Source organism: Lytechinus pictus, unplaced genomic scaffold (genome assembly GCF_037042905.1).
Source record: "Lytechinus pictus isolate F3 Inbred unplaced genomic scaffold, Lp3.0 scaffold_20, whole genome shotgun sequence".
NCBI classification, from domain to species: Eukaryota; Metazoa; Echinodermata; class Echinoidea; order Temnopleuroida; family Toxopneustidae; genus Lytechinus; species Lytechinus pictus.
Genome location: NW_026974141.1, coordinates 12,587,786 through 12,599,781, shown reverse-complemented (window position 1 = coordinate 12,599,781; position 11,996 = coordinate 12,587,786). Strand labels below are relative to the sequence as shown.

General features: G+C 36.5%; 1 protein-coding gene across 1 annotated transcript in view; it reads left to right on the top strand.

The window, feature by feature from the left end:
• Positions 1–7,588: 7,588 nt before the first annotated feature.
• The window catches only part of LOC129282888 (transcriptional enhancer factor TEF-1-like), a 64,373-nt gene continuing 59,965 nt past the window's right edge, over positions 7,589–11,996 (top strand). Inside the window, exon 1 of the mRNA XM_064114741.1 lies at positions 7,589–7,820. Within this exon, the coding sequence (XP_063970811.1) occupies positions 7,589–7,820 (232 nt within the window). The remainder of the gene's footprint in view (positions 7,821–11,996) is intronic.

The window sequence follows — 11,996 nt, the reverse complement described above, 5'->3', positions numbered from 1 at the left end:
TTAGGCCTTAATTTAGCTCGTAATTCCCAACTTACATTGGAGTAATTTCAGGGTAGCTTTGACCAGTGGGATTCTGGATTTGAATAACGGGACTCTCTTTTAAAGCAGTTTTGTACTGAAGAGACCACCCTGGGTTTACAAATAAAACAAAATAAATAAATCCTACATACAATATTCAATTTCGAATCCCTAAGGATTTGAATTCAAATCAGTCCGGATTAATATATGTACTCTAAATCCAGTGTTTGGCTGGTCAGGTCACTGCTCACATCCACCCCAGATTTATTTGAAATCCTTGTAACTTGGAGTGTTGAGCTCATCTGTATTCATTAGAGGGATAAAAGATCCAGTTTTCTTCTGCAGGAGACGATTATCATGGAGAGGGAGTTGGGGAATTCCCCGCTTTTTCTCCCGCCCGATGTCAATTTCTGATGCCTTTACTACAATTATGTATTATAAAAGGAAAGGCTCCATTGAATTTGAAACATTATTTTAATTATATGTTTCCTTTGTATAGCGCAGCTACTATAATTGCATATACTCCACTGCGCTTGATACTTGGTATCATATTATTACCCTGGCTGTAGCTGAGCCGCTGTATAGGCACTAAAAGCATTCAAGGAATAAATCCCACCGGGTACCCATTCACCTCACCTGGGTCAAGTGCAGCACAATGTGGGTAAATATCTTGCTGAAGGAAAACACGCCATGGCTAGGGTTCGAACCCACGTCCCTCTGATTGAAAGACGAGAGGCATAACCACTAGACCAAGGCACCCCCACGTTTGTAAGAATAATAACACCATTGCAGGATAGTTTAAGTGAGAGATAATGGAAAATTAATCTGAGATTCTTTGTCATAATGCAGACCTGCCAACCAGTACGTTTTAGCCGTATTTAGTACGTTTTTGCAACCAAATTACGGCAGCACGTTTTTTTTTATTTTATTTTTTTACAAAATCGTAATTTATTGAGAAAAATCATCTGTATATGTCTGTATTTCATAAAACATACACAATTATGGTTATTAGATCAATGTAATTTTAGGTACTTTTTTTTTTTTTCATTTTGTAAAAACCAGGGTGAGATATACACAAGTTTCAATGTTTTTTTTTTCATCTGCAAGAGCAGTGCGCATTTGCATGCACCTTGAGCGCCGTGATGGGCGAGTGCGCCAAGCATTTTATTATGAAATACACTTTTTTGGGGAAAAATACAAAATATTTATCTCACACGGTAAAAATACTGATTTTTTTTTGTCAAAATACTGATTTTGGGGGATAAGAATACTGAAAATGCAAAATGCAACTTGGCAGCTCTGATAATGTGATGGAAGCACATACAAATGGATAAATTTCTAAGATTCTCTTTGTCATTCAGTCAGCTAGCAGTCAATCAGTAGTCCAAAGTTTTGAATCCGGTTGTCTCTGTTGAAGAGGGATAGGGGTTACAGTGTAAGCTTACACTTGTGGGGGCATCATGGTCTAGTGGTTAAGACTCTTCCTCTTACAGTCTGAGGGATGTGGGTTCAATTCTCAGCCATGGCGTAGTTTCCTCCAGCAAGAATTTTGCCCACATTGTGCTGCACTGAACCCAGGCGAGGTAAATAGGTACCGGCAGGAAATAAATCCTCAAAAAGCTGTGAGCACCGGAATCGTTACACCAGCTTAGCCGGGTTACATGTAATATACATGTAGGAGCACCTTGAGCACCTAACATGGCGGATATGTGCGCTATACAAATCCTATATTATTATCATTTCTTGTGGGAATTACCCATCCCCCACTATGCAGTTTTCACAAGTTTATTTAGTGCATCCTTCATGCTTAAACTATCCCTCATACCCCCTCCTTTCAATTTCCGTCTGCCAGTATTTCAAAATAATTTTAAGAGCAATTTAGAAAAATTGAATAATAAAAACAAATTCATGTTGCCAGTTCAAACAAGATGAGCAGGTCAAATGAGGTAAAAATATAAAATCAGCCCGAATGCAATACCAAAGACACTACTGTAATGGAGGTCAAGACGGGCTCAACTGAAGCCACTCTAGAAGATTATGCTCGTCGCCCTTGCTAGAACCTCAAGAAATCTCCAGTGGTGGTGATTCACTCATAAGTCCAATGTACTTCTGTTATCAATCCCGATGTCTATACTTCGTTGTATTCCGTAGCTCTACTGAGAAAGAGTGTGCAACAGCTGCAGATTTGCCATATTTAAAAGGTGGAGCCGATGGTTTCAATGAAAATCTTAAAAACTGATGAGCTATAAAAGGACAAAATGGTGATTTCATTGTAATCAAGAAGCGTGAAGATTGAACCCAGCTCAAAACTGATTTGTAATCTGTTCTTGAAGATTTGCATAGCAGGATACAAATTTTGAAATTGAATAGAAGAAATATTATACATTCATTTTCTCCAAAGATCAATAGCTCGTTTGGGATTCCCAGTAGGAAATATTCAATTGAAATTTTATAATGCAAAAGGTATAATTTCTTCGCTGTAAATTACCAGATCCCTATTAGAATTCAAGTATTCAACCCATGCTAAATCTCTGGGCTTCGAAAATGATTGTGTAGTGAAGTCCTTCAAATACCCAAATTGTATCAATTTGTTAATATGGAGGTCAGTCTTGAGATTTAAAGCCACTTTATATGTTTTGCTGCGTAATGATGACATTCATATATCTTTTCTTCAATCCTAACTCGAATTCTTATTATTTGCTTTCCAACTTCATAAAAAGTAAAAAATAGAATAAACATGTACACGATTCAGCTAATCCTATTCCCAGCCTAGGGGAGGATTCATGAGGCAAGTTTACCCATGATATTCACTAACAGCCGTTATAAGCTACTGAAACCCTTTCCTCTGATTGGCTGAAAGCAGATTTTTAGTGAAAATCACTGCCAAGACCCCTCGTGAATTTCCCCCCAGACTAGGATTCTTCAGATATTCATGGTTTTTGCTGTTGGTTGGGTTGGTCAACATTTTCTGACAACTTTACATGTGTATTGTTAGAATCTATCGTGGAATGCTGCTTGTGCATGTAGTTTGCCATCTTTATATATACATTTCAACAATTAATGTGTAAGTCTTGAGATTTTTATTTATAATTCAAAAAAATTTGCTATTTGTTTTATTTTCGAAACATCTTGTTATCACTACAGTAATTTATTCAATTTCTGAAATTAACATGCAGAAGACAATGATTTTGTTGTATTTGTTTTTTGTTCAATTTGTCAAAATTCGGGAGCTGTCCATAACCATTATTTCCTCATAAATTTTTGCATGGTGCTCCTTTTTCAATAACTGTTTTCTTTTTCAGTTGCTCATTTCAAGCAACATGTACAGTGGCATGGAAATACTTTTTGTTTATGTTAGTAGTATTCCTTCATTCACAAATTCAGAATCGATTGTGGTTGAATAAGGTGTTTAATAGATAACAAGCTGTTTATTGCACGACTTTCATTGAAAAGTGTCGATAAGAGGAGGGTGGGGAGTGGGAGGGGGACAAAAGGAAGTTTTCTTTATTTGATTGAAATTTGTGAGGGGTTGGGTATAGAAGGAAAGCAGATGTTCCCGTTGCGTGTTTAAAAGATAGTACATTTTACTGGTATCATCTGTGAAAATCAATTTTGTCGTCATCCCCGAAAGTGCATTTAGTTTGTTATCGTGCTGATTTTACGCAGTTCGTGTCAGAGCGACACGTCAGTGATCGAGTTAACCTCATCGTGTACTTTCTCATTGTGCGTAAGTGGCGTGAAAATTAGCAAGCATGGAATTGTTGAAATCTCTCCCGTTTACTGTACCCTTTCTTCCTTTTCCTGCTCTTGACCATGAAACAGAGTTTGATATTGATGTAACAATAAACAACTGTTGCACAAGAACGACACCTTCTAATGGATGAAAACTTGTATATTTGCCCCAATTTTCGTGTTTGATCATTTTGATGATTGCATTGGTACAAAACTTGAATGGACTATTCTTATTTTGGATACATGTCAGTCTGCTTTTTCAAATACTTATAAATTTTTGGAAGAAAGGTTTATACCGGTACCTTAAAGGTAAATTCCAGTTTTGGGAACGATCTCAAAATGACTTTTTACAGAATTTAATATAATGATCACTAAAGTGTCTGTTTGTATGAATAAAAAATATGTGCCAAAGGATTCTGGAAGAAATTGTGTAATTGCTGAGAAATAAGCAAAATAAGCGCGGATTCGGTCACTTCCGTCGGGTCTTTATTCCAGCAATAATAATACACTGTCCCATGGGTGCCTATCTGTGTCGGCGATCTTCAGTGTGATCGTTTTTTAGCTAGATATTATGATTTCACAAAGTTCAGTTTATGTAACTGTACCAGATCTAGATCCACGATGATATATCAATACTTTACCTTGGTTTTACAGACTTTCTCACGAAATCAGTGTTTTACTGCAACTACGTTCATTTAGCTTTAAAAGTTGTGTTGGATGACCTATATTTAAAAGTTAATCATCAGAGTCTATGAAAATATTTATTCTTATAACAACTGTACAAACATTGATGAAATGATAAAATGAAAATGTTTATCAATGGTCCATGTAATTGTAATTAGTTTGTTTCAAAAGTGATATCTTGAAAATAAAAATAGGTGTACAGTACATGTACAGTATAGCTTGAAGAAGATGAGGGTATTATTAACAATACCATTGAAAGTATGATGTGATTTTTGAAAACAAATAAATGTAGAGAGAGAGAGATTTTCAATGTGAAATTGACAAATTCAATTGAAATATTTTAGTGATTGAAATTGTTTATTTCAGGAGAATCAACTTCCCAATCACAATATTCAAGTATAATAATTGCCATGAAAATTGGTGCAATAAACTTGTTTCGTGTACTTCGTGAAAAACGTGAAAGATATTTAGAAACATTTTCCTGTTAGAAACTGAATACTGCCTGTGATGGCAAACACTTGAAGTTATTGAAAGGAATGAGCATTGTACATACGTGTGTGAAGATTGGACAAATATTCTTATTTTTTCATTTGTGTATAAAGATGTACTGGTATATTCAGTATATGAAACATTAATGTAATTTTTGAAGTTCTGTATGGTATTAATATTTTTCTTGTGCTTAACAGGTTCATTTGTTATTATAAATTCTACATGTGTATTTGTGAATAAAATTGCATGATATAAAGTGCAGGGGCTAATACCTATTCCAAGGCTCCACATTAACGTTTTTTGGTGGTGGCCCGTTCGGGCCACCAAAACCATCAAATAATTTTTTTTGGTGGCCCGATATTAAAGTTTGGTGGCCCGAAAAATATAAAGAAAAACATTTAAAATTAATAAAACAAACTTCTGAAATATTAATTCTGCAGCCACTACCACTAAGTTACTTTCACTTTATCATCTTGTATGTAAACCTTGTTTGCTGTTATTTTACTTTGCTAATTGGTTTGTGGTAAAATATAAATTGTTTCTATCGTTGTAAAAATGAAATGATTGAAAGAGAATAAATGAATTTTATTGTTTGCAGGTTGTGTGGACTTTTTTTTTATCTCCGTATAGACACACACTCATAATGGTAAAGTAAATAAATAGTGCATAGCAAACTCAGATAGATGTACAAAACAATGGTTTTTCATTTCTTCCTCTTTGAATCCTGAAACCTAGATTATGCAGGCCCCAAATCCAGTTTATTTCTGTTTTCTCTTTTGCAGCATATTATAGCAGGAGAAAATCACAGAAAAATATGCTGCAAAAATAGAACAATGCATAAAAGGGGGAAACAAATGAAAATGATTTTCAAAAAGTATATTACAAAAAGAAAACAAAAATAATAAAAGAAATAAGTGAAATAAAACAAAAGAAAGAAAATGAAGAAAGAAAAAACAAAGAACAGGGAAAAAAAAATTAGAGAGAAAAAAAAGAAAAGAAAATGAAAGAAAAATGAATAAAACAAAATTAATATAAACATGGGGAAAAGGGGAAGATTAAGAAGCCATTACGAATATTTTTTAACAGCTGTGGCAACAGTCTATTCTGACTGGAATATAATTAAAAGCCAAGCAAATAATTTTCACTTACCTTCTGGGAATTGCACATTTCTATTTTTATATCCTTTAGTTTGTATTATTTAATTTTCAGTAGAAACATATTTTTTTTAATCAGGCATATTCAATGAGAAGGGGTATAAATGGTTTAACCACTGTAAAAAAAATGAAAGAAAAAAAATAAGAAAACGGCAAAAGTTATATCTGGGAAAAAAGTGTGAGAAAAGTCCTTCCCTATATTTGCCAAAATGTTGGAAAAATTCACATTTCATATCAATGAAATGCCTTCCCAAAGTATTTACTTTCTCAAGAGTGGTTTAAGAAGTCATTTATAAACAAGAAAGAAAGAAACTGTCTGTTCATTGTTGGCTAAAAAAGACACAGCTTCGAAAGAAACCAAGTATCAACATACATACAAATGCACATGTGGGACTGTGATGTACTTGCCTATGTGTTTTTATGTGTATTAATTCATTTGGAAATCGGTCTTTTGTAGTCAAAAGAGAGGTCATAATTCCTCTTCTTAATGCTTGCAAATAATCAGGGTACACCAAATTTTCGTAATATAGACTGTAGAATGTCATTTCATTGGTGTAAAATGTGACTTTGACTTAGATTTTCAAAGTTCTGTGGAAGATTTCTTAGCAGCAACATTTTTTAATCGCAGCTCCCGGAGTCTGAATAGGCTGAGTTAGATCTAGAGCACAGCTGTATGCAGTGGCTTCATGCAAACTCACGCCAGCCGGCCGGCGCGGCTGGCTGGATAATAGCTACTGTATGCTATAGCTGTAGGCCTAATATGCAAACTTTGTGTGTGTGTATTTGTGTGTAGATCAACAAAAAGGGCGCATGACGAACTGGCTTGCAATTTGAACTGTAGAAAGTTGATAAATGCGTGCAAAATCGGGAGAAAAATTGCGCTACTTTGAAAATTATTGGTTGCCCGATTCGGGCCACCAAAACTTAACATTTTATCAATAATGGTTGCCCGAAGTGAATTTCTGGTGGCCCCGGGCCACCGGGCCACGGCTAATGTCGAGCCTTGCCTATTCAGCAAGAAGTTAAACTGCTTTCATCCTATTATAAATGTACAGGGAGGCGCGGTGGCTCAGTCAGTAGAGCGGGGGATTCGTATTCCGGTGACCCGGGTTCGATTCCCACTTGGTGCGCTAGTGCCCTTTGGTAAGGCATTAATCCTCAGTACCAGGTCCTTCGGAGAGGACCTTAAGCCGTCGGTCCTCTGATTGCTTGCTTACAAGCATTCATGCTTTCTTAGCAATCAGGTAAAAAATCACCACCACCACATGTACATGTAGTAGTACGCTGCAGAGTGTAGACACTGTTATAATGGCCCTCTTTATTTTTATTAGCCATGATATACATGTATATATATTTTTTGGTTAAACATACATGTAACTATTAAAGTTAATTTAAATAATAGTAATTTTTTAATTTTTATTTCCTGTGCAGGTCTCGGCACCTACCGACCTCCCTGACTTTCAATCCCGAGAGCCACAGCCCATCTCGCCATCATACCCGTCTCAGTAGAGATGTCCGAAAGCTGGCCCTCATCCCAGGTGCCCCCTGCGCCCCAGACCCCCACCGGGGGGACGCAGCCAGCGGGGCAGACCACACCCGGCTCGCCCATCGATGACGAACTGGGCAACGATGCCGAGGGCGTGTGGAGTCCCGACATCGAACAGAGTTTCCAGGAAGCCTTAGCCATATATCCACCGTGTGGACGGAGGAAAATAATTCTTTCAGACGAAGGCAAAATGTATGGTAAGTAAGTGCAGGGAATTCTCTGTAGTTTGCAAAAGGACCTTGTCGAATGGTCATATTTCAGGCCACTTTATGAAACCTACTTGTACATCATTGAGACTATGGCAGATCTTCTTATGATAAAGATGAAGGAAAAATGTAAAAGGTTCTTTAGGGCAGTCTTATTTTTTTTTTTAAATGAACTTCTCGAACATTTCAGCCTAGGTTTAGTCGTTGTACAATATTGAAGATAAGCTCAGTTTTTCTTTGCACTCCTTCAGCAGTTGTCTCCAGACTTATTGCAGTATCTCAAGCTGAATTTTTCTTTTGTGTCCAATTTTTGCCAATTTCACAGACTTTCAACTTCGCCAGAGTTGCACTAGCCTTCCATTGTTGCTTGTGAAAACAACATAATCTCAATCATGAATTAATATGCTGAATGAGTACTGAAAAAAAATTGACTTTTACAGTAGACAAGTGGTTCATGCACATATAGAGACAAATTGGAAAATTGGTTTTGTTGTGGAAACTGGAAAGTGGAAATTCCTTGTAGGTCTATACCCACTCACTCAGCAGTTCCATTTGCCAGATGACCCTGTGTCATAAAACATGTTTTCAATAACAAATGCTAGAAGTCTATGGCAAAATTCTCTCACCCAATCAAATCGCAGGATTTCAGTAGCTTTAACGGGAGCTTGAAATTGAGCATCCGTTAACAAGTTTCTTGAAACGTGGCCCAGACCCTAAGCCTGTCAATCATGCTTTAGATGAAGCTGTCCACTTTAAAGGGATCATTATGCGCAAGGTGTCTGGAGTAAAGTGGTCTTAGAGAGTCGATCAGACACTTCATTTGTCTTTGGTGACATGTAGTATTTGCCTTTGGTAGATCCTGTGCATTCATACCTGAATTGCTTCCATACCTGTCCTAAATGCGTTTGCACAGACTGTTTGCAGATGTAGTCTCACTCCCTGGCTGGAGAAGTTATTTTTTTATAAAGTTGTCATTGCACTTTGATAATACTACACTGTATGCATGCGTACATGTACATGTAGGCCTCGGTATAATCTTTCTGTGCAGAATAAATGTCGGACAACACAAAGTGCTAGACTAGACAATCTGTGTGATTGTAAGGATTTTGTATACATAAAAAGCGCTAAAAGCAGGCTCGTTTGCACAGCATATAAAGCATACATGTATATTCAGTATTCATACCCAGCGACCAGTGTACAAAATTGGCTGGCATCGCTGATGCAACAAAATAGATTTTGATCATATACCTCCATGCTTTTGATGTTGTGTAGAATATCGAGCCCCCTCATGCTCATAAATCTATGCAGCGCTACCTTTCAGCGATAAATCTCCAGGCTTGTTTTCTTATCTGCTTGGGTCCGTGACTGGGGGTCGCGACCTGGGGGAGAGCCCAACCATCACGGAGGTCAAGAGGTCAAGATCAAGTCTATTGCTGGATCTCTTCCTCAGTGGGGTTTCTCTTTCGATCAAGGCTCCTGAGTAGCTGTGCTGTCACGTTACAGGCGATAGATGATATCTGTGTTGTACAGTTGAGGACAACTGCCATTTCATATCGGTTGATACAAGTTATACATGTATTTGTTTGTTTTATTTTCACTCAACATACTATTAATGTAAAATATATGTTAGTTAATGATTATGTTCTTAAAGATTTCAGAAATTTGTACACAGAGATACATGTACTTCGTGTATGATTGCAAAATTTTATGAGATCTACATGTATGTTTGTGGACAATTACCATTTTATGTGCATCAGTTTTACATGTAGTAATAATGATGCTCAAGCTAGAATGACAGAATGCTAAAATGCAAACAGAAATAATGGTCACTTCGGTCCCATAATCAAACATTAAAAATTGGTTGATTTTCCTTCGTTTCACACCCAGCCACAAACATGTTTCTTGGGTTAAAAAGGTGTTGTTTGAACGCAGCCAAAGAAGACTTTGAGATGGAGGTGGTGAATGAGATCGTGGCATGGGGACAGGGTCTAGGGCAGGCATCATTCCACCTCAAGCTGAGAAAATAAACTCTTCTGATTACTCATCTTATTGGCCATAGAACTGTTCACACCTGCAGATTATATTTCTAAACACTTTTGAGAAAGGGTGTGTGAACAGACATTTATATTTTGCATACTAGTGTGTGCATGCATGTGAACTATTTTATATCATGCACAGGCAGAACATTCATCAAGATTTATCATAAATTAAAAATCTGAACCTTCTCTTAATTCCAATCCACCATATTTTGGGGGAAAACAGGCGTCTTCCGCTATTTGTTGAATTCCAAATTTATGATAATCTTCATAGATGAACATGTAGATTTATCATGTATAATTGTACAAACAAATGTGAACATCACAAGTGAATATAATGTAAACTAGTTTATATATCTGATGCCCATGTTACAAAAATAATACAAAACTAGAAACACACACACAAAAAAAACCTACCAAACTTTTGATAAGTAAACACCCACATTTATTTGATTCTATTACCAGGGCTCTCGGTACTTCCATGATTATTAAAGGGCAAGTCCACCCCAGCAAAAAGTTGATTTGAATAAAAAGAGAAAAATCAAACTAGAATAACGCTGAAAATTTCATCAAAATCGGATGTAAAATAAGAAAGTTATGACATTTTTAAGTTTTGTTTATTTTTCACAAAACAGTGATATGCACAACTCAGTGACATGCAAATGAGACAGTCGATGATGTCCCTCACTCACTATTTCTTTTGTTTTTTATTGTTTGAATTATACAATATTTCATTTTTTTAAAGATCTGACAATAAGGATCAACTTGACTGAACCATATAATATCAAACAATGCTAATTCCACATGTTCAGGGAGGAATTAATCTTTGTTTCACTTGACAATGGGGAGATAATTAGAATATTTCATATTTCACATAATAAAATACAAAAGAAATAGTGAGTGGATGACGTCATCAGTTTCCTCATTTGCATACCGTCCAGGATGTGCATATAACTATTTTGTGAAATTATTAAGCGAAACTTTGAAATGTCATAACTTTCTTATTTTACATCCGATTTTGATGAAATTTTCAGTGTTATGTTTGCTGGATTTTTTTCTTGTTATTCAAGTCAACTTTTTGCTGGGGTGGACTTGTCCTTTAATAATAATGAAAACTGCCTCTTCTATTTGACTCTATACATGTACATGTATGTATTCCAATGTTTTTTTTTTAGAATAAAAGAATGAAAATAGCTACTCCAATTCCATATTTCCAATCGTGTTATTCAGTGTATTTCAAGATTTTCATAATAAACAATCGCTTGACGATGATGGGAAATCTGAATGGTCGTTAGAATTAACTATTGACTGCTTATTGCTCTTTAAAGCCATAAACACGTGTGGCCATTCCACATGTGCCATTCAATATTGAAAAATATATACTGTACAGCACTCGAAATGCAATTACACTAAAGATCATTTTCTCAAGAGCATTTATTGGTGTCTGGAAAAAATAATCATTCTCGTGCATCTCGATAGTCCGTTGTCACGTACTTGATTGCCATTCCTCGAAGAGGTCGTTCTTGAAAATATCTTTGAAAGTCTCCCCGGATCATCACGTGATCATCGTGCACATGTCGATCAGAATTCACTTGAAATCCAATGATCACTTGTTAATTTTGGAGGTTCATGCGCACCAAAAACACATTGCATAGCTTCTCGTCTTTTAGTATGCAAAATGTGTCTAATCAGTTGAATTATTATATTACCCTCCGAGGGAGGGGGCGGGGGGTGGGGGTGGTGACTTATATAATTGACCTGATGGCATGTAGTACTTTGCCCTTGATCGCGGACATGCTTTGCATTCATTTTCAACAAGAAGGGTTTAATAGTTAGAGAGTGCTAATAATGATGAAAATGAAGAGGGAAGATAGAACAAGCTATTTGTCTTCGAGTAGCGCATGGGGACGAGGGACCTTTTTGGTGTATGAATAAGCCATGCAATTTAGCTGGAATGCACCTCATTAGCTGTTTCTGGAAATTGAAGCGGTGCTGATGGATTTCTTTGCTAATTGTCGAGAGCAATGGTCCTCTCCTCACGGACACGTGTAGATCGTGCAAGGGTCTCGGACTCGCGGCGCAGTGGCAGGTGCATATACAGTAGTTAGTGTAGAATTGGTCAGGAAACATA